Genomic DNA, 24,029 nt, shown 5'->3' on the forward strand with positions numbered 1-24,029 from the left:
TCTCCCTCTGTAAGAATGGTTAAAACACGCAAGTGTAGAAGCCAGGTAGCAGACAGTATGAAACCAGAATTGCTTTTACCTCTTCTGTGTTAACGTCTGCTCACAAAAGGATCCAGTCCTCTGGTGAACCCAGGGATAGCTATGACTTAGCGAAATTTCGTGTCTCTTCCATCGGCTATCCATTTCTCCCCAATGCCTTCCTTCTGGCCAGTTGGGCAGAAAGAGGCATCTGCTAAATGCAGCAAGTCTGCTGCTGCTCAGAGAGCTGGAGCAGGGACAAGCAGCAGCACCTTGTCCAGACCCCGCCTGCTGCATTTCCTCTTCGGTTTCCTCTGCTTGTTCCAGCGTGTTCCCAGAACACCTTTTTGCTCCAGCTGAATAAGCAGAATCCTGAGACACCATTGAGAATGGGCTTGTGCCACACTGATGGCTATAACACTCCTGTACAGCAAAAGAAGTCAGGGAGATTGCGTGCTCCTCAGGTTCTATATTTGATCATTGCATGTCAGAGATAGAAACAAAAGGGACATTTGTAGCTTGGTCCCAGAACCAGCAGAGGGCAAAATGCCTCTTACCTTTAAGGAAATGTGAGCAGATGTAGAAAGACCATTCATACTCCCCAAATGCCCCATGAAGAGCTGTGCTCAACACACAGGACCCTCTAGACTAAAATAATAGCTACAGTATATTCATTTTCTGCTCAGGAGAGAAAAAAAAAAAAGGTGTCAAATATTTCTCATCCACCCTTCAAAGTAATGAAGGGGATTCATTGCTAATGACGCAGGTGATAAACAGAGATAGCGTCACTTTGCTTGTTGGGACGTGGCTGAACTCAAGCCAGTCCCATCCACACCATGTTTTCCCCTCTGTATGGAACATTTGGCTGGCTCCGGACTTGTGTCCAAGGCCTCTGAAACATGGGTGTGATGGCGTTAGGATATAAGACTATCCAGATTCAGGAGGTAGTGACATCCAATTTTATCAGCAGGATTAATTGCTGGAGCTCTTACTAACAAGAGATCACTCTTTCCCATACAGTGTTATACAAAATGCTATTCCTTGATTATCCCCAGATGTAACACTACATGCAGTATCTGGCTGAGATGAAGCTTTTTCAGAAATGTCTTGACCTTAATAACTAACTCACAGAGGGGATTGTGCCTAGCTAGGGGAAACACTCAAATCCTATAACGGAAGGCACTGTTGATGAAGCAGGTATTATTTAATGCAATTAGCATAATGTACTGAGCCAGGAGAGCAGTATGTACGGATATAATTTTTTCCAGCTTACTGCTTACCAGAACTTGTTGGTGTTGGAGGTGCACTGTTTCTGCTAGTTCTGATGCCTCATTTGTTTTATGAGGTAATGTGGCTCAATTACAAGTCATAATATAGAACCAGACTAATTTCCAATTCAATGTCCCCCTCCAAGATAAAACCCCAGGGTTAATTTGGTTCTCATTATAATGACTTTATTTTGGCTAAAGAATGACCAGCTCATTAGCAACACATATGCAGATGATTACAGTTAAACAAATATGCCAGGAGTAGAAGTTTAAGCTCTCTTTAGCAGCAAAAAAACAAAACATAATGAATTTGGTCTTATGAGGACAAATACCTAATTCAAAGATGAACAAGAAACTAGATGCCTGTCCCCCCAGTGAAAGCTAGGAGAAATAGCAGCAGAGCTAGATTCCCAGTACATCATAAGGAAAGTGAACCTGTTGGTGTTGAAAAAACTTGCAGTTACTGGCTTAGCTCCTATGAGGCACTGGTGAAAACAACTCCAATACTTTGGTAGCAATATTTTTCTTTAGTTGCCAGTATTGGAGAAGGACAATACAAAATCATTGGTTATTGGGAGAAAAAGAGGCCTCTCCTGAGTCATCAAACCATGTTCCTTCAGAATCAAGAGAGCTTCATTTATTTGACCTAGTAAACAGAAAGCTGAGGAGATCTGATCACTCTTTGCAAGCAGGGGGTGAAGGAATGCACCAGGGAACACAGAGAGCTATTTAAGCTGAAGGACAATGCTGGCACAACACCACATGGACATAAACTGGCCACAAATACTTTCAAAGAGGAAATTAAAAGGCAATTTCTAGCCATTAGAAGAGTGAGCTTTTGGGGAGGGAAATAATTAGTTTTAAGATGTTATTAAAGGATGATAAAATGCAGTTGCTGGAGACAGGATGAAGTAGGATGGGGAAGAAACAAAGTCCCCTCATATCTACCAAAAGCTGAATTGCTTTACAAAAAAGTCACAGACAACATCATTTAGGATCAACAGATTTTTTAGTGGAGATCGATAAGACACCTCGTTAGGTATGGAAGGAATCCTATGGAGTTTTAGACTAAACAGATTGATAAGGACCTACATTTTGATTAGAGAAATTTCCTAGGCACCGAAGTTACAGTTTTTAGGCATGTCTAGAAATATTGGCCAGTTGTCAGGGCTGGGCTCAACACCTTTGTCAAGCACAGGCCTGATTTCTTACAAAACCACATTTCAGATACATTGTCAAGTCCTCCCTTTTTAAAGTGGATCAAAGACTGGCTGGTCAGTGGATTTGCCTGCCATGCCCTGTACCTGATCCCTGCAGTCTTTCCTGTCTTGTTATTAAACTCCATTTCCAACTCTTTGCCTGGGTGAGGGTATTGCTTTTTGTGCATGTGAGTGGGGGTGTATGAGGTTCCTCATGCCAGCAACTGGTGTGAGACAATGGGTCGGTGGGGCTTGTGTGCCCAGGGCTCAGCAGTTGGAGGGATCAGAGTGTGTGTGCCTTGTGTGTGTTTGTCAGTGTGTGCCACTGCTAGCAAACACCAAGCTGGACTAGCAGTGGACAGGACAAAATATATGGGAGATGGATATTTGAGGGACTGTAATCCTGGGCTAGATACTCACAAGACCAGAGGGTCTCATTGGATACTTGAGGAATCAGGAGGTCCAAGCCACCTATTAGGAAGACCAAAGTGTCTGGGGCTTGGCTAACAGTGAGACCCTTGGTCTGGACCAGCTGCCAGAGGGACTAATGTGTGTGTCAGCACATGAGGCAACCAGTAGGTCAGTGTATTCAGGGGCCAGCTACTGGGAAACAGCCTAGTTACTCAGGTTCTGGTGTGTCTGTGCTGAGCAACTGGAGGGATTCACCTGTACTTCTTTTTCATCAATGGTATTTCATCCTGTTTAACCAGAAAGGGGAACAGGATGATGCTTTGTGTTTACCTGTACTGCATTTTCTCTTTGTGTATACATGTAATACATGCCTGCTGGGAATATGTGCTTGTCCCTGGTATGTCTGGACCTCAGGACACAGAGCTTCAGCAGCCTCTGTGGGGATACCAGATTGGACAATTCATAACACCAGGGAGGTACTATGTACACCTGCCCTGTAATGATTTTTCTTTTGCTCTTTATTTGCAGGTCAATGCCAAACAGTAAGGAAAGGTATGATGTGTCTTTGCTCGCTCTTTGTGGAGAAGCTCAAAACCTTAAGTATTTCTTCATTATTTCTTTGCAAGTATTCTAATATTGGTGCTCTGGTAGGTCTTGTTACAAGAGAAATGTACTTTTTTGTGCAATGTAGGATTTTGCTGCTGTGACGATGGCATTTGTTACCAATCAGAGCCATTATCAAGAGAAGGAGGCTCAAATATAGACCAATTACTATAATAGCCAGTAATTTTATGAAGAGACGTCTTTCTATTACTCCCTTTTCACCTCTGAGTTGGCTGAAGGTGTTACCAGCACTTAGCCTTCTCAAGACTTCCTAACCTGATTTCTTAAAAAGTAATCACATTTATGGGTCTGCTTGTCTGTGAGTTAAGTCCCAGAATAACTTGTGATCCTTTTGGGCAATTTCAATCAAACTTCACAGAGGGCCTGCAGTTTCAGAGATATTAAACTCTACAAATTTTGTGGGCCCGAGCAGAGAAGAGAGATATCCTACTGGTACATTCCTCACTAAAAAAAATAAATTTATATGATCTCACACCTCATCAGTGAATCCATATGATAAGGGAAGAGAGTGATATCACAAATACACTTTCTTTCAGGAATCTGAGTTTTTCTCATGTTAGAGAACAGCAAATTTACACCTCAACAGAGGTTTTTTCTCTCAGGAGTTTAATAAACTCAAATTGTACTTGTAATTTAAATCAAATAAGATTTAATTGGAAATTAAATTGGAGAGACATGGATTTCATGGGTGTACCACTCAGTGGATAAGGAATTAGATGGATCTTCACACTCAGAGGTGCAGTCAATGGCTTGATGTTCAGGTGGAGAGCAGTGATGAGTGATTTTCCTCAGGGGTCGGTACTGGGACTGGTGTTGTTTAATATCTTTGTTGGTGACATGGGCAGTGGGATGAAGTGCATCCACAGCAAGTTTGCCAATGACACCAAACTGTGTGGTGAGGTCCACACACTGGAGAGAAGGGATGCCATCCAGAGGGAACTTGACAGGCTTGAGAGGCAGGTCTGAGCAAACCTCATGAGGCTGAACAAGTGCAAAATCCTGCACCTGGGTCGGGGCAATCCCAAGCCAAATGCAGGCTGAGTGGAGAATGGATTGAGAGCAATCTTGAGAAGGACTTGGGGGTGGTGGTTGACGGGAAGCTCAACATGACCAAGCAATGTGCACTTGCAGTTCAGAAAGCCAAAAGTATCCTGGGCTGCATAAAATGCAGGTCAAGGGAGCTGTACTCAGCTCTTGTGAGACCCTGCCTAAAGTACTACATTCAGCTCTGGTGCTCTTAACACAAAAAGGACATGAATCTGTTGGAGCAAGTCCAGAGGAGGGGCCACAAGAGGCTGGAGCACCTCTCCTATGAAAATAGGCTGAGACAGTTGGGGTTGTTCATCCTGGAGAAGAGAAGGCCCCAGGGAGACCTTAAAGCATCCTGCCAGCACCAAGGGGGCCTCTAAGAGGTCTGGAGAGGACTTGGGAGAATGGCTTTAAGCTGAAAGGAGTCAGATTGTACATTAGGAAGAAATTCTCACTATGAAAGTGGTTAGGCACTGGACCAGGCTGCACAGAGAACTTGTGGCTGATCCACTCCTGGAATTGTTCAAGGCCAGACTGGATGGGACTCTGAGCATCCTGGTCTAGTGGATGTGTCCCTGCCCCTGGCAGGGGAGTTGGGACTACATGATCCTTAAGGTTCCTTTCTATTCCAAACTATTCTACAATTCTAGGAGTATGTGTCAGCCTTTCATTCGGAAACTAGACTTTATTAATTTTGGTTGTTTTCTAAATTCAGTGGTTTTCAAACTATGTTTCAAATGAAATCCCACATGGGGTCAGTACTCCAGTGTTTTCTGGGCAGGAATTTGTCCTTTTTTTTTAAGGTATTGAATTAACAAAATGCATCTAATTTAGAAACAGTGGTTATCAATCAGATAAGCCCTGATGCCCCATAAATTTACAGATACCATTTGAATTCTGAAGGACATCTAAATGCATTAAAGCATTTGCAATCAATCTCTAGACCACGCATGCTTCTCATCATCTTTCTATATGTTGTTTTAGACATGAAAGTCATTTGAGAGTACTGTAAACTGCTTCCAGCCTATCTGAGAACAAAAGGAATAAGTTCATTGAACGTGGTATTTGTTATGTTGTCTTTGAACTATTCAGAATGTCTGTGAAGTAAGTTATTTTTTCTCTGTTCATCTCCCTTTTATAGCAAAATGTGTGGATATTGCCTTAAGTTCTTGTACTGATGTTGCCTATACTCAAATGGTGTATCCCAATTTTCTGGATCAGAAGTCTCGAGAAGTGATTGAGTACAGCTCTGAGTACCTGCTCATCAGTGTGCTGCACAACTTGCTCCAGGGAGAATGTAATCCTGACCTGAGGCTCCTGGGCTGCTCAGTGCTGGCCCCACAGTGTGAAAAGGACAAAGTTATAAAGCCCTGCAGGCATGTCTGTGAAAACCTAAAAAAAAATTGCCTCCCTGCCTTTGATGCAATAGACATGGCTTGGCCCTACTTCTTAGACTGCGACCGCTTTTTCGCTGGGGAAGAAGAGGGATGTTTTGACCCACTGGCAAAGCTGCGAGGTAAGGAAGGAAGCTCTGCCAACAGGTCTTGTCTACATGGGAAGGGTCTCATCTCACTTTTCTTGACATATCTATGGCACAAAACCTCTTTGCTTGTCATCTCAGCTTGTTGTCTTTAGAGACACCTGTGTGATTCATTTTGTTCCACCTATTTTAAACACCTAATTAAACTGTGCTCAGGAAATATCTGTTTCTCTCTTCATTTACAAAGAGATCAAGACAGGCAGCTCAGAGCAAGATGTTTGGATGCATTTAGATAAGCCCTGTCCTGTGTGATAGCTGTCTATATATTTGAAATATTTTATTTTAAAACTGAAACTTTAATGCACTCATGATTTTTTGACTGCTTGACAAGCTTAACAGCTCATTAAAGTGTTCTCATTAATGATTGTCACAGATTTTTGTTTGGATGAAGAAAATCCAGATAGCTGAAGACAGATGAATCTCATAAAAAAATAAATTTGATCCATCAAATTCAAAAGGAAAAATCTGTACAATTTGTGACTAAAATCTGCCAGCATGCCAAAGGCCAAATTAAAACTGGAGGTTTCACAAAATATTTGTCAGTGTGCATATGCATTAGTAGGATTTTGAAAACAAAATATGCCACAATAAACAGTGTAAGATGTACTACAAACATTTAAGGTTTTGGTTGTGTCTGTATTTTCTATAATTTTTCTACTTATAAAGGTATTTTGCAAAAAAGTGCAGGCTTTCATGCAATCCTCTGAGCACTATGGTCTTAAACACTGTGTTATAATTTTTCTTTGCAGGAGAAGTAGATGTTGAGGAAGATTTGCCTTCAAACTTGCCAGCAACTTTTATTCAGTTCAAACACCATTCATATTCCCAAATGGTGAGCACGTTGAAGAAGACTGCTTCTAAGTGCTCCCAGATTGCAACAACTTACAGCATAGGTCGCAGTTTTGAAGGGAAGGATCTTTTTGTGATTGAGTTTTCAACCAAGCCTGGACACCATGAACTGCGTGAGTTACATCAGTGTTGATCAGGTCGCCTGAGGGGAGACCATTCTATCCAAGTGAAAACAAGTTCTTTTAATTGGATAACGCTAAAACTGTAAAAAGCATTTGTTCAAAAACATTTCTTCTCTCTTGTATTTCTGAATTACAGTGATACCCAATGATTCACTGTAGCAACTACAATCCAGTAGCCCAGTAGCAATTTCTAACTGTTATGACCTCTGTGTATGACCCTGGTTAGTATTCCTTGCTACTAGATTCATGTTACTTGGTTGTAGGGGAGTTATTTGGCTGTTATTTGTTTGTGCCCAGTGTACAAATAAGTTGGGATAGTCTTCTGTTACTGACTTGCCCTTCCTATCATCTACCACTTCCTCAGTCTCCCTTTATTTATCACCGTACCATGAAACCCCCTCACTCTTCCTACGAGCAAGGCCTGTCCCTAGTCTAAACATGGTCCTTCACATCCCAAAATACTTACATCTTCTGAGAAGGCCTCAGATACAGAAGGACGCTGATACCAAAAAAGGACAATCCAGCACCAAAAACCACTGCTCCCGAACAGAGATTCAGGTCAGTGCAATACCTGTCAGTGTAACAGGTGGATGATACCAGGAATTTACGACATCATAGCACCTGAACAGATGCTGTTATACTGTATATAGGTGCTAATATATATTAGGATATGAATCCCTGAAGAGGGGAACAGTGATGATCTCTATTTCATGGATTCATCACTGAGACAATAAGGGCCAGATTTTTAAATGTTCTAAATTCTTCAAAATTTGGATACTTTTCTTAGGGAGTACTAGGTATTGTTTTCCAGCCACCAGCTCCCAGCTCAAAAAATCATACCTGACTAAATCTGGTGGTTTGCTATGGGCACTGCTGCATACTAAGAGCCTCAGGTTGTTTTTCATCAGAAGAGCTCCAGCATCAACAGAGCCTCAGCAGTGTGGCAGAACTGAACTACATCTGACTTAATACTTTATTGAGATTATCGTCTCAGGTCAGGCTGCTCTGTCCTCTGTGTGCTGTGCTGCAGGGGATGCAGAGACAGCAAAGACTGGTATCTTTTTTTACTCTTGCTGCCTTGCCTGGTGTAGAGGTGTTTTGAGGTGCCTTTAGACTTGGTCAGTTCCTGGTAGATGTCTTTAACAGAGCAAAGATCTACATTACGTTTTTCTGGCCTATCATGCTTCCTCTCTTTTTTAAAGAAAAGAAGTTGCAGGTGTCTTTTTAAGCTTATACTCCATTTACCAGGAAAACACAAAGTCTATGAATCAGGCTTTTAAATGAAAACTGTGCTATGGCATGATAAAAGATGGTACTTAGCCATTACATCCATTACATTACCCAGCATTTTTCTTCTAAATCTCTTGCTTAATGCTGCTCAGGACAGCCTAAAAGGAGGTGGAAATAGCTCCAGAGCTGGAGATTTTGCCAGCCTGAGCAACTGGCATAATAGCTCTGTGCCAGGCTCCCTCCAGTGTCTAGTGCTCAAGGCTGGCCAGGATCAAAGGCAAATATGAAGGGGTAGACAGGAAAGAGTGTCTCCAAAGTGCAACACTTTTCTACTTTCCATTAGTCTCTAAGGAAGGATGTAAACTGAGAGAATAACTGCAGGGAATTGTGAAATTATGTGTTTCTAATAGTCTCATTCAAAGGCTATTTAGCCTGAAAGCCACTTTTTATGCACGACTCAATTTCTGTTCCAAATAGAGGGGTGATATATTACACATCTGCAGGTCATTTGTAGGATCTATGACGAAATTGAAGCCATCCAAGGTAAGTGAGAGTGCCAGGGGTATATTTTGTTCCTTCCCAGCCATGGCATTCTTGTTTACAATTAATGATGAGTCCAGCAAAAGCTGAGAGCAATGATTGCCTCTTATGGTTTGGGATACTGATAGATTGGACTTAACTTTATTTTGCACTTTTTAAACTGCTGCTGAACTGATGTGTANTTGTTTACAATTAATGATGAGTCCAGCAAAAGCTGAGAGCAATGATTGCCTCTTATGGTTTGGGATACTGATAGATTGGACTTAACTTTATTTTGGAGAAGTTCACCTGGAACTGATGTGCTGTTTACAGGATAGTGTGCATGAAATTAGTGTAAATAAAAGTTTCTGATTCATAAGTAAACTATTTGGGTTACTCTGTTTTTGGAAGTCACCCAGGTATAATCAAATTAAAGCATCTCATTGCTTCATGTTCCACAGTCAAGCCAGAATTTAAGTACATTGGCAATATGCATGGAAATGAAGTTGTGGGGAAGGAACTTCTAATATACCTTGCACAATATCTGTGTTCGGAGTATCTTCTTGGGAACCCTCGCATCCAGAACCTGATTAATAACACCAGAATTCATCTCCTACCTTCACTCAACCCTGATGGGTATGAACTAGCTGCAGAAGAGGTAAAAGGTTTTGTATAAGGAGGTGTTCAGGTCTTCATGTTTCTAGAATTCCCCATGGGAAAGGACAAACTGGGAGGGGAGTGTCACATAAAGGAGGGAACGTTAAAATCGGCAGCCAGAATCCCAGCTGGGTTTGGTGGTGGGTTGCTTTCCAAAGATGATGAGAACAGAAATAAAAGGAAATCACAGCCATATTTGTCATTTTTGCTGCCTGCATGGGATGATGTGGGAATGACTGTGTTACTTTTTCACACATTTAGCACCCTGCAATCAGTTCTAGAACAAAATGCCTTCTGACTCACTGTAATGACTTAAATTGTTTTATAAGGAAATGTACCATGGAATAGATGTTCCCCCTGTTTTAGAAGTACAGGTATTATGAACTGTGAATATTTTCTGTACTGTCCCAGTTTCATAACGGATGGCAGTTTTCAGAGATCAACTAATTTCTGAAGGAAACCTGTGAAAAAAATTCTGTTATATGTTACCCGGCGCTCTTATTTTTTTCATCTCACTGTTTTCATTACCACCATAAGCATGAAACTAGACTTTTCTTTTTCTGCTTGCTCATTTAGTGAAAGTCTGGGGTTATTGCACTCTGCCTGATCCTGTCTTGGGGCATCACCTGTATTTTCTTTTTCCCCTCCTCTAACCCACTCTGCATGCTGCTCTGTGCTGAGCAAGAAGATGCTGTGTTCCTCTTGTGAGTCACATCACTGGTGAGTGAAATGCTTCTTGAATGCTAGCTAGTGCATTAATATTCATGTGGACAAAAAGTGATTAATAAGTGTGATTTTTTTTAACAATACAGACATTTTCAGTTTACTTCTTTTAAAACTTCCCTTTGACTAAAATGGCATTTTAAACAGTTTCCATAAAGTGCTATTTTGAGACAGGAAGTTAATCTGAGGTTGACTTCTGTGTTACAAATTAGGGAGCTGGTTACAATGGATGGGTCATTGGACGACAGACAGCTCAGAACTTGGACCTGAACAGAAATTTCCCAGATTTGACATCTGAGGCTTACAGAAGAGCTGGCATTCGTGGAGCCCGTCTGGACCACATCCCCATTCCACAGTCCTACTGGTGGGGTAAGGTATGAATTGCAGATTTTATAAATCATATATACTACAGAACAACTCAGGATTTAAGCAACTAAGAAGGCTTGGTCTGAAGTTCCTTGTTGGTAATCTATTAAATGCTGATTTTATAAGTACTACTGAACTGGACAGGTTCAGAATTGGCATGAAAATCATGGTGTAGGTCTGGACAAAGAGGCAGGTCTCACAAATAATTCATAAAATTTGTGGATAATTTGAATTGTTATTTTAGATTAAGAATAATTGTTATGAGGGGGCCACAAGTGTGTGATGACTCATTATTAGTGATTTAAACTGTGGTGCACATGTTAAGACTTTATGGATTTGGCTGTCATTGCAATAAGCTCTACACAGGTTTGATGCAATAGTGGTTTCTGCCTTGGAAAATGTACAAAGGCTTCATGTAAAGTTGTGTGGCATCAGAATCCATAAAAAAAAGGATGTTTATAGATGAGTGTAACCAGATAGAGCAACAGAAACAGCCTGTCAGGCTGCGATGGTGCTGGAAGTGAAAGTTCCTGCTGCAGGATAAAAGTGGGATGGAGGCAGTTCTACAGGGCCTTGCATTCATCATCACTAAGCCTATTTCATGTTACGTCTAGGAATATAAAACTCAATTCTACCTGTGTCGCTGGCAGCCCCCAACACTAGCAACTCTCAATAGAACTTAGTTCCCCCTGAAAGCAGAATCACAGGAAGCTAAATCAGTAGTTTTGGTATTGAGAGCTCTGCTTTCCTTCTGCTTTTAAACCCATTTTATTCTAATTCAATTTTATATTGCTAGCACAAAGCCTCAGTCAGGTGATGAACAGGATTGTTCAGCAGGTGGTGTGTTAGCAGAAGATTTGAGAGACCATACTTCAGGTTCCTACTGTGCTGCAGGTGGTCTTGTGTAAAGCCATGTCTAAATCCCAAAGGCATCCTTGATGCTGCCACAGCATTTTGGTACCATTTCATAGTAGTGAAATCTGAATAAAAGCATATAATTTCCTCAGGACAATGTGCATATGAGGATGCAAAGCTTGAGAGACTCGGTATGGCAGAGTATTAGACCACTGATTTTTGACATAACTAAGCTCAAAAAGTTTATTCTGTTCTATGTATGTAATCATACAGATCCCAGCTCATGTCACTGGGTTTCTGCATGAGTGTAAGGTCACAAACTTGAAAGTTTTCAACTTTTGACTGAATAATGACAGATAACTGTGAGCTGAGAAATGCAAGTGGGGTACAGAGACTCAGATGGGAAAGAAGGATTGAGAACTGTGGAGCAGAGCCTGAGATCTGCTCCACAGATAAAAAATGAAAACAGACAAAAAAACAAAAAGAGGATTTTTGAAGAAAAGTCAAAGATTTTGATTCACCCCTGTGCTGAATCACTTCTCCCTAGCTGGATGTCAGGTGCCCACCGAAGCCACTCTATCACTCCCCTCCTCAACTGGACAGGGGAGAGGAAATATAACTAAAAGCTCATGGGTCGTGATAAAGACAGGGAGACATCACTCAGCAATTACCATCATGGGCAAAACAGTATCAGCTTGGGGAATTATTTATATTTCTTCTATTTATTATGAATCAAATCAGAGTAGAGTAATGAGAAATCTTAAAAACACTTTTCCTCTACCTCTCCATTCTTCCAAGGCCCAATTTTACACCTGAATTCTATATGCCTCCTTTCCCTCAGTGGTGCAGGGGGACTGGGAATGGTGGCTGTGATTAGTTTATCACATGTTATCTCTGATGCTCCTTCCTCCTCAGCAGGAGGACTCCTTACACTCTTCCCCTGCTCCAGCATGGGAAGTAAACATGGATAGCTCCCTCCATCCATGTATTCACTCTCTCTCTCTCTCCAGAGGTGCACGATTGAAGACCCAAGCAACACAGAATAAAGATAAACATATCTTTGCCCCCCTTCTTGCCACTGCCCAGTGCAAACTGTGAGTTTGTCTCACACTGTGCAGAGTTCCTATAATTCTCTGGATTTTCTGGTTCCAACCTCCTCCCTCCCTCTCCAAGTCCTGCTTCTGCCCTGGTTCCTTTTGCTGACCTGTGAGATGGACAGTGGTAGGCAGCCACTTGCAGAAGTCATCTTTATAACCATGTATTTAGCTTTTCTAGACACTGTGTAACATTGCAGTGTCTAGAGGGATGGGTGGAAACAGCCTAACAGTGCTATCACATTTAGAGCCACAGCTCTGCCCCAGCTGCAGTGTGCTGGTCATCCTGGCTTATGTGTCACCAGAGACAAAGGGCCAGGGAGCCTTGGCACACCACACCCCTTGCCTGAGCTCTGCCTCAGTGGATGCAGACCTGGGATTATAAATATTTTGCTTCACCTGCAAATCTTTTCTTGCTTTTAAAGAATAAAGAGGGTGATCATCCAAGGATTCACTCCTCAGAGCACCAAAGCTTAGGGAATTTCTAGGTGCTCTCCTGACCCCAGAGTTGATCCTGGCCTTAACAACACTCAAAGCATCTCCAAATCCGTATGCTTTGCGGAACAAGTGAGGGAACCAATTTGCCTGTGGCCTTGATGGCACCACAAAATCTTCCTGCTGACTGCCTTTTCATATGGTTCATAAATCTGGCAGTAAGTGGTCTTGCAGCCTCCTGTCCCTCTCCTCTGCTGGTGGTATCACAGGACAGCCAAATCAGCTCTCCTATGATGAGCCTCAATTTTGTCAGGCAGATGAACCCATGGCTCTCACAGTAGTTGGCTTTGTGCATGCAGGAGCATTAGATTGAATGTTTCAATACCAGCCTCTCAGTTTTCATTTACTTAATAGTGTTTGTTACCTACCTTATTAAAGTAATTATCTGAATATTGCAGGGCATTGCATAAAGATCAGAAAACAGAAAGCAAGCTCTCAGCCAATCCCCTAAGCTCAGGAGAGCTCCTGCTCCCCATAACCCTTGCTGTACAGGATGTTTTGTTCCCCACTATTATGAATTATTGTAATAAGTGGTCTGAGGGCTCAGACTGAGGTACTTCAGGCTTCATCTGAAATAAAGTCAGTTCAATTGGCTTGATTCAAACAGAATTTGGAAGTCTGTGCCAGTGGAGGCTGGCATAGTCTTTAAGAAAATAAGTCTGGCTGTCTCTAAAAGGCAAAAAAGAAATCTTTGAAAGCCATGGAGACAGTGACTAATTGCAGTATAATCAACAGAAATGAGATTCAGGTTTAAAAAGGGTAGTGGCTGTTCTCTATACTTATGCAGAAATAATTTATCTGTTTTCTAATTGTTCCCTGAATTGTTCTTGTGAAATGGATACTTTAAAATTGATCTCATATAACTTAAAAGCAAGAGCCCTGGTGAAAAAAAGAATCAAAACCCACAAAACCCACATTAAAGGAAAAGTCTATGAATAGTCAAAGGCCAGAGTGACATAGCACCTGCTATCATCTGGTGGAGCTGAACCAGGATGTGCACATTTCAAAGCCATAATCGTTCTGTACATGATGTCACTGAAATGCTATTAGGATAAAAATAGTGACATTGAAACTCCTGATTTACCACAACATTCACTTCAAGAAGACATTGGCTCTGTGACATGGCACTGTCTCCGGGCTTATGCAGGTATCTACTAAGTGAGTTGGCTAATTAGGATGAAGGATTGAAATTAGGAGCTCTCAAATAAAACTGTGCATTTCACACTTGCCTGATGAATTGCAGAAGCAACTTTAAAATCTTCTTATCAAGACCCAAGTGTGCTGTTTGAAAGCAGGGCTGATGCTGTGCCAGGTATGCCCTCTCTGGCTGGGCAGTGGGAAGTGGGGCAGCTGCAGTAGGGCAGGGAGCTGATGAGATTTTGGGGCAGCATCCTCCTTGGGAGTGCTGCTGTTGTGGGGCTTGTAGGGTGTGAGCTTGGTGGCAGGTGCTCAGCCATTCCAAGAACTCCCAAACAGGGATCCACAGGGCAGACAGTGACACTTATAGTCCCTTACAAGCCACCTGGGGTCTTCTGCTCTTCAGAGGAGATGGGCTCAAAGGAAGAATGAAGCCCTTCTGGGATTAGGGTAGGAGTGCCTGATCCAGTCCCTAATTCTCTTGGAACAAAGATCATCATCAGATCATCCCAGAGCAAGGTACAAAGACCAGAAAAACAAATACTTTGCTGCAGATAGCATTCTTTGGACACTGCCAGGTTCATTGTCAGGAAGCCTTTGCGCCGTTTTCTTCTCCTGCCTCTGCGTTGTGTGAGTGGGTGTGTCAGACTGCAAAAAGTGCAGAACATTTGTCCTTTCCTTTTGGAGGCTCTTTATCTGCCTTTTAAAAAATGGAGGGTTTTGTGTCATTCTCTTCCTGGAAACTCTGTGTTTAATCATCCCAATTATGCAAAAAACTTGGTTGTTTCTGATGTGCCAAGTGCATTCTGTGTGTTTCTGAGTTGATCAGCCTTTACCTATTACACCTCATTTTTTAAGTTGCCTCTTTATAATGCCAAAGTTGAAAGGGTTGTGACACAGAGATTCAGAAGCTACCACTATATTGATAAATAAAATGAACCTGCCCTGTTTCTCCTGAGGATGAGTGGCACAAACTGGCTCGTGTCCATGTGCTAACCACAAACTCCTGCTTTAATGATTCATCTTACAGCAGTGGGAACACTCAGATTCTATTTCTTCCCAAGTATGAGGTCCAGCCTTTCACAGATGCACTGGCTAGAGGTACTAGAGTTCAGCTCATCAGCTGCAGAATGGCATTTTAAGGAAATCTGAAAAATAGAAGGATTCAGTTAATAACTGTGGCATCTGAAGGGAGGTAGTCTCCTGCTTCAGTTGGGAAGCGGTGTGGTGATATCTTCTTAAATCATTCTAGGCAAAACTATATTTAGATATAGCTTTTTCCTTTACTTTCTGCTTCATTACTGGAACTATAATACATCCATGGTGCACCTTGGCTTCACAGTGTTTTTCGTGGATCCACACCTGGGTTTGTGCTATCTGCTGCATCCTCAAAGCTGTGATTTACCAACAGCAGGTTAGGGACTGATCCAAAGAAAACAGGAATTACTATTATTGCAACACTAATGTATAGGTCTTTAGGGGTTTTATTCAGTTGGGTTTTACTTGTTTGTTTGCTTTGTGTGGGGTTTTTTCTTGCACATTGTTGACTTGATTCGCTGTTACCAGTTCTGAGGCACTCTGGAGCCCTGGCTCCCTGGTTTTCTGACAGCTGATGGAATGAAAGCAGAGGGTCACAGGTAATGTTAGCAGCCCTAAATAGGTGCTGGATTAAGTCCATCATAACGGATCTTTCTCGTTTTTATAAAACCTGCATATCTGCATTTGTGCAGACTTCGGATGAGCAGCCTCTGCCCTCGCCTGCTTTTCCTCTGGTAACTTCACTCAGCTGCAAGGAAAAGAGCCTCAACTCTCCAGGGGCACTGGCGTGAATCTGGGCTTGCAGGGACCGGCCACCAGATGACACTGTTATCCCTAAGAATGAACTAACATGGGAGCAAGGCCCTGAAATTACTCCTCAGAAAGAGGGGGTGAAGGAGCCTCCTGCGTTCCGGAGAAAGCATGGGTGCCTGAGCATCTTATGGAATTCCCTTGACCTGTGTTTCTGAGGAGGGAATGTCAAAAAAAAAAAAAAGAAAAGGAAACTTATTTGCTTCAGTTCATTGCAGGTAAACTGCAGACATTGCTGTGCTTTATTATATGCATTAGTTTTCATTTATTTGCAGATGAACCTGGACCAAAGGATAGTAAATGTATTTTCAACAAGTGATGAGAATTCCAGTTTATCCATCCACAGTCAATCCTGCTGATTCAGAAATGAAATTAGATAAGGAGTTTGATTTGCTAGTAGTGGTAAAACACTACAAATTTTTCAGCCTAAAAAGCTGTCATCATCACTTTGAACTGCTGAAAATGTCACTGTAATTAAAAGTTGTTCTTCTGTCAAGGTTTCTCTTTTATTTTTTTCCCCCCAGTTTTTCCACAGTGAACAACATGTCTCATCTGTTTCCTGGAGTGAACTGACTTTCTCCCCTTATTAACCTTTCGGATGGAAAAGCCAAAGAGCCTCAACGTTCTCTTTGACACACTCTCTTCTCCACTGGCCTTTATCCTGCCCAAATCCCTTTGGAGCTGCATGGCTAGTACAGCTTTTCTTTTCTTCTGGATTTCAGGTGGCCCCTGAGACAAAAGCAGTCATGAAGTGGTTGAGGTCTATCCCGTTTGTGCTCTCTGCCAGCCTCCATGGGGGTGAGCTGGTTGTGACCTATCCTTATGACTATTCAATGCATCCTATGGAAGAAAAAATGTTCTCCCCTACACCTGATGAGAAGGTAATATTGTTTTTGCAGTAAGAGCAAACTCCTGTGGTTTCCATGTGGAAATGTTTTCTTTTAACAAATAACAAACTTTGATTTATTTAGGTTGTGTAGGTGTGTCTCTCTGTATATGCATGTGTGTGTTAAATATGTAATAAATCACGTTTATGTACATAATGCAAGTGTATATATAATATGAGATTAGCGTACATATAATATGAAATTAGCTCGGTTAGAATATGGTGCTAATAATGTCAAGATTTCAGGTTTCATCCTCATATGGGCCATTTTTTTAAGAGCTGGAGTTGATGAGATCGTGGGTTCCTTCCAACTCAGAATTTTATGAGATTCTGATTTATAGACTTACTTAATGTGCTTTAAAATATAGGATCATTTACACACTATCAGCATGGTCTGGAAAGATTTACCCATCTTTTGTGAAGCCAAATATGATTTCATAAAGCACAGACTAGGAAAATCCAGGCTTTTAATTTTTAAGGGGACTAGGCTGTGATATTTTTACCAGTGATTTCGAGAAGAAAAGGAACAAGCCTGACCAACAGCATTATTTTCTGCTGAAATCTATAGAGGGGAAAAAAACAAGACTGGCTACCATATGGTGGCAGCCTTGTAACATTTATTCCAGGTCAGTTGAACGGGAAAGGTTTCCCCCTCTCGTCCCTGGAAAGCTCCCCATTTGGGACACACTGTAAATCTTCTGTGAAATTTTTTGCCATCTTTCCTATTTCCCTTTGGTTTCCTCAATCTAGTATTCATTGCCTACATGCCCACTAGGAGAACAGCTAGATTATCAGCCTTCTAGAGTATGCTAAAAATGTCCCTGGCCTCCTAAGAAAAGTGGTTCTTTATATAACGAACAGCAGTTGAAAATAGTCAGAAGTTGATCTTTGACTTGAAGCATCCGTTATCTTTGAGCATATCTCTGGTCTGACTTCTAAAACGACAGTTCTCACTACCACATGTTAAATATTTAATAATAAATTAATAAATGCTAAACATTTGTATATCAATCCATTTGTTCTGAGCTTTACAATACCTACTTACTACGCACATATGAAAATGACTTAACAGTAAAATTAACCAGGCACTCCACAGTAAAAAACCTATGTAAGAAATATCTGGTGGATGCTAATGAAAGCTACAGAAGCTCTTGGTGAGGACTAGGGGAAATCATAAACATGTTCATTTATATCCCATTGCCTGGGTTAGGGTTATCCTTGTTTAAGAATACATGGTGAAGGAATATGGCCATGTGTGCCTTATAATGCAGTTCACCTTGGAATGGAAGGACAGCAGTCCCTCTATCATCTCCACTTTGGGACAGCATGTGTATTTTGAGTGAAGTGGTACAGTCACACAGACAAAGGGCTCCATCTCAGAGCAGTGCACCGCTGGACAAGCCCTGGAGGATCCCTGGTTTGCAACTGTAAGACAGGGAGCCTTATACTGGTGACTGCTGCATAGTCAGTGGCTACAAAGTCTGGGAAGTTGGCTGCAAATATGGAAGTTTAAAACATACGTGGCAGGGGGACAGGGGTGTGCTCAATGAAACCAAATTTTTCAAATGACTCAGCACAGGAATCTTAACAGCATTATCAGTATCACTTCAAATTTTGCACAGAAAGTTACAAAGCCCATGTCTGTGAAGTGACTTGCATTTAAGCAATGTCATCTGCAGAAGCTGCTGGCAGAGAACCTCCATCTCAAAATAAAGCAGTTTGGTTTAGCTACCATACATTAGCCATAACCTTTTTCCTGACTGCTGACCTTTCCCATTTTCTGTGCAAGAGGAAACTTTCAGCCCAGGGTGAAATGCTGCAGCGCAGATAATGGCAAAATATTAAAAAGTCAAATTCTGACAAATATATTCAAACCACGTTGCCCTGTTTGAAAATCTGTATGGGTGCTGCCACCTCCCCGCACTCTGTCGTGGTGTGTGTGTGGTAGCACAAGGATTCTCTTGGCACTTGCTCCAAGACACTGCAGATTTCAAGCCTCTTTATCCTGTATCACAGCCTGGGCTGGTACTTGCGGAGACCAAAGAGTCTCGAAGCTGAACCATGTCCTTACACTCACATTCTTGCATCCGGTTCAGCCTACCTATTCAAAACTTTCCCATGTTTTGACTTCTGGGGAGGCAGATGTTAATAGCAGGCACTCACTTTGTGTTACACAAGAAGTTCCATCGATGCTTCTGCTCACCAGAGCAGAAAGGTCCACAACAAGTCAAGTCCACTCCTTTTGGTGAGTTGAAACACTCCCTTTCACCCCCCTGAAAACCCCAACCTGAGACAATTAGTGGGGTAAAAGTGCTGACCAAGGTAACAGCACTGACCTCATTTTATGAAATAAAGCATCATGCTACCAAAGACACAAGGAATCCTCTGTGTTTTTTCCCATTTTGTTCCACAGTATTACACCTAAACATTTAAGTTTTTTTTGAGGTCCATTAGCTGCTAAGTAATAACAAATGTATTGTTATCCAGGAACTTTTAATTTTTTTCAAAAAAAGTGTAACTTTTTTTTTTTTAAAACCTATTTAACTTGCTTTTGGAATTCTCACTTTCTCTTCTCACTACCACTTGTCTTCGTTCACTTGCACTAGTGACCAGGCAAAAGCCTTACGCCCCTTGCTGTGAAAAAAGAGAAGACTTGGTCACTGAAAATAGCACATCTGCAGATGTCGTTGTAAAAGCTGAGGAACGTACTCCTAAGTCACATTGGCACATTCAAAACTTTTAGCAAATACCTTTCACAGGATGTTCAGAAGTGGTACCCAAATTGGTGGTAGAAACGGAAGATATTGAGTCTGGCACTGAACTATTGGCAGTAAAAGTTCTGCTTAATTTAATTAACATCCACTTCTTTTCAGCAGAACTTTGAAGGATACTTAATTTTCTGTGCTGGACAATACTTTGACACATAGAAACTCAAGGAAGCTGCAGAAATGTTTTATATTAAGTCAGAATTTTTAGTGTCTGGTTATCAGAAGTATTTTGGTAAATTATCTTTACACTTATATTACACTCTCTTTCCACCTTTTCCTGGTAACCTATCTGATTCCATAATTGACTCAGCTTTGTGATTATTAGAAACAACCATAAATATTAATCAATGTTGTTTGATTCGTCATTTTGACATCAAGGATAAAGTTTTAGGATTATTTCTAAAACTAGTATTTTAGTCACCCAACTCCTTGCACACATTGTCTTAAGCAATATGCAGTGAAACTCTTGATGATGAATAGTAGGATCAAATAGCATCTGATAACTGCTGTAATTTCAATCTTGAACTCTGAAAGCATAGCCTTTGCAGATGAAGTTCAAATAAACAAAAAGGAGAGGGGGGATTTTTGTACAAAGTTGGAATAAATATTGGAAAAGAAGGGCAGGAACATGATTCAAATAAATGGTTTCTGCAGATCACTTCTATTTCTTCTGTCACTGTCACTGTTTCTTTTTGTGTAGTGACTGCTCTGCTCTTCATCAATATCAACACTCTTAGGAAATCAGTGGTGACATCCTACATCACCACATCCTTTCATTCACTTTTTGGGAATGGTTTCTGCCCCACAAAGAAGCAACTGTCATTGAGATCAGACCGTCAGGTTTGCCTGTGTGAGTGATAAGTGCAGAGCAAATTGACACAGTCTATTTTAAACAGCAGCAGTCAGTGTGAAAATCTAGTTGGACTGAAGGTGATATAAGTATTTTTTAAAGGGTAAAAATAGCAAAAGATAAAACGCAACCTAAAGGAGGTCTACCAGAAAGACGGAGAGGGACTTTTTTATGAGGGCAGGTAGTGATAGGACAAAGGGGAATGGCTTTAAACTGAAAGAGGGTAGATTTAGATTACATATAAGGAAGAAATTTTTCACTGTGAGGGTGGTGAGACACTGGAACAGGTTTTCTAGAAAAATTGTGGATGCCCCACCCCTGGAACTGTTCAAGGCCAGTTTGGATGTGGATTTGAGCAACCTGATCTAGTGGGAGGTGTCCCTTCCCATGGCAAGGGGGTTGGAACAAGATGATCTTTAATGACTTTTCTAACCCAATCCATTCTAGGATTCTATGATAACAGGGAGAGATAATTTCAACTTTAAAATCTGGGACCTGAAGCACAACCAATCAAGCCTTCTGCTCCTGTCCCAGATGATAGATAGAAGCCAAGTATCACAAAATCCACTGGTAATCAAAATGTTGTCTCTGGCTAAATATATTGGATTGCAGAGAAGGACCTTAGAGAAGAAGACAAATGAAAACTTCCTAGCAAAAAATGAAAACTTCCTTGCACAGCAGTTCATTGCTTCCTTCAGTCTCAAGGGGGCTCAGTGTCTGGGTGGGTGGCTCATTGTCTGGGCTTGCAACAGCAATAGTTACTAGCAGCAATGACAATGTTTACAGTTTGTAAAAGCAAATGTATTTCAAAACTGTTTGGTACAGGTATTTAAAATGCTGGCTAAAGCCTATGCAGATGCACACCCCGTCATCTCGGACCGATCGGAACTACGTTGTGGTGGAAACTTTGTAAAACGTGGAGGTATCATAAATGGTGCTGAGTGGTACAGCTTCACTGGAGGTAAAACCACTTTACTGTCATATCAAGTGAGGTAAAACCTCTGTGTGACCTTTATAAGACACAAGGGTTTGAACAAAGTAACTCTATTCATTTCAATTTGCTTAAGGTCATACACCTGCAAAACGTAGCTTGCAGGGGATTTAAGTAGCAAAATGTATGTGGGTAACATTTGTATTCAGATGACATGGGACGTATTCAGCCCCATTGTGACTTCAGGAAATTTAATAAGTTATGCAAGGTTTAAATTTGCTTTAGTATAATATAATTTTGTTTTTCAAATCTGAAATGTAGAAATAAATGCTTAATGCTATGCTCTCATTCCTTAGCAGCACGAGTTTGAATCCACTTTGCAAGTGCTGATTTTTCAATCTGTTTAAATAATTTTTTTTTTCAGGGAAAATTACAAACATCCCATTCATTTGTGCTTTTGTTGTTAATTTGATTCCTCCAATAATAGTATTGTGTTTTCTTTAGGATTCCTGCAATACTGGCATGGATGAAATATCAGTGTTCATAAATTTTCAGCAGTGGTTCAGTTGTGTTTTCAAATAGGACTCAGCTTGATCCCCAAATAATTATGTTGAAACTAGGCATTGAGAATGCTTTGGGGCATGGGTGAGAATTAGGTTTAAGTATCTTTGGCTTACATTCTTCTCAAAATTATATCCAATGTCTTTTGTACAGAAACAGTTTTGAACATAATAATGGCAAAAGGTCATTTCTGTTCTGGTGACCCTTGGCAATCACCTCTGATACAGCCGATTATCCAATTACCATGATTAACCAATCCTCATCGCTCTACCGCTACTTCTTGGTCAGGAGAATAATAATTTAAAATTATGCTTTTTTGCCTCAAAGAAGTGTCATTGTCATTAGTTAATTCGTAGTTGAAACAAGTTGTTGAATTCTGATTTTGTTGAATACTTTTTATATACTAGCATATACTCTTTGCAACATAATAATCTACACCCACTGGGACGGCATTCAGCTGATTGCAGCAGCAAAGCTGCAGTTAAAGGCTACGTTGCTTGTTCATGAGCTCATCTTTTTCTTTTTAAACCTATAGGTATGGCAGATTTTAATTACCTTCACACAAATTGCTTTGAAGTTACCGTGGAGGTAGGATGCGAAAAGTTTCCTTTGGAGGAAGAACTGTTTACAATCTGGCATGAAAACAAAGGTGCCCTTCTGAATTACATGGAAATGGTATGGCTCTGCTTTTACAGACCTTTGTGTTCACAGTTTAACTTTTTCATTGTCAGTATTAGTTTTTTTACTGTTCCCCTAGTTAGTTGTCAAGATAGGGCTGAATCAATCATGACACTCCACCAAGATTCTCAGTGCCTCAGTCTGTCTAGCAGTACCCACAGAAAATATTCTGCCTGTACTGCAGGAAAAGTTGAGACTGAGGACTGTAAAGGCCTTGAAAACACTGAGAAAGGGAATGATCTGTGAATACTTTGGGCAATATTATACATCATGTGTCCAAAATTTAACACTATAGAAAACCCACATATTCAGAAAAGTATGAATCAACCTTTCTCTTGAAGATTAAAGCAACAAGATCATCTCTCCAGAGACCTTCCTGAAACTTTTTCCTTTCCACATTCTGTGTTTGTGTCCCAAATCCTACCATCCCACAGCAAGATTTAGATTAAGCTAAAATCTTGCTAGAAATGCCATTTACACACTTTCCATCTTGATTTCTTTATGGAAGTAGTTTTTAAAGATCTGAAGCCAGATCTTCCAAAGGAACAACTGTGTGTCTCTGAGCATTAAAATGCCATTTAAAAGTAATTTTCAATAATAAGTTTAAGCTCAGCAAAAACAAATATCTCACTGACAATAAGTAAGTGAGCACAGAAACAGAAGTTGCTCATCTTTCTCTCAGCCATTAGTAGATTAGCTTTCTGTCATGCCTTATTTTGATAGAGTACGCAGTAATTTAAAATTGTTAGGAGTGTTTTTATGGCCTTTCTAAGCAACCTCTTGCTACTTGTGGTAAGTATTATCATTCAATAAAGTCTACAGTACAGACCACCAAACTCATTTCGTTTTACAGCTGTCTGATGAAAATGAGTTTTAGTGAATCCAAATGGAGCTGGGTTAAATCCATATATATTGCAATTGAAGTCTTCAAGATGTAAAGATTTTATAGTGTGAGATACTGTAGAAGTCTGTGCTGGAAAAGCTTTTTGAGTAAATGCAGGACAGTAAGCAAAACTACTTTGTAGATAAGGATGACTGAATTACCCCCGATAAGGATTAAGTCTGCCATAACCAATTCAAACTTTTCTTATTCTGATATGTACCAGGCTGTTTGGTGTGTGTACAAATCCACTTGGTTTAACGCACAGAAGCAGAATTCATTTTCCTAAATGCCTATCCCTTCTCCCCATGAGAATTAATATCAAAACACTCTCCCAAACTCATATGGCACGGAGTTGAGGAAAAATGAAAAATAGTTCATTTACTAAAGGAAACCAAAACAACATTGTTAAAGAAATTTCAGTTTTGTCATTTTTATCCTGTTATGTTGTAATTGCAAAATTATTATTGAAGTTGAATGAGGTCATACTT

General features: G+C 40.8%; 1 protein-coding gene across 1 annotated transcript in view; it reads left to right on the forward strand.

Moving 5' to 3' along the window:
• The window catches only part of CPZ (carboxypeptidase Z), a 38,404-nt gene that overhangs the window by 9,366 nt on the left and 5,009 nt on the right, over positions 1–24,029 (forward strand). Inside the window, exons 2-9 of the mRNA XM_017828014.1 lie at positions 3,425–3,448; positions 5,691–6,065; positions 6,839–7,051; positions 9,271–9,467; positions 10,402–10,563; positions 16,707–16,865; positions 21,314–21,449; positions 22,516–22,655. Of these exons, the coding sequence (XP_017683503.1) occupies positions 3,425–3,448; positions 5,691–6,065; positions 6,839–7,051; positions 9,271–9,467; positions 10,402–10,563; positions 16,707–16,865; positions 21,314–21,449; positions 22,516–22,655 (1,406 nt within the window). The remainder of the gene's footprint in view (positions 1–3,424; positions 3,449–5,690; positions 6,066–6,838; positions 7,052–9,270; positions 9,468–10,401; positions 10,564–16,706; positions 16,866–21,313; positions 21,450–22,515; positions 22,656–24,029) is intronic.

The sequence above is a fragment of the Lepidothrix coronata genome, unplaced genomic scaffold (assembly GCF_001604755.1).
Source record: "Lepidothrix coronata isolate B3197 unplaced genomic scaffold, Lepidothrix_coronata-1.0 Scaffold145, whole genome shotgun sequence".
Taxonomy (NCBI): Eukaryota; Metazoa; Chordata; class Aves; order Passeriformes; family Pipridae; genus Lepidothrix; species Lepidothrix coronata.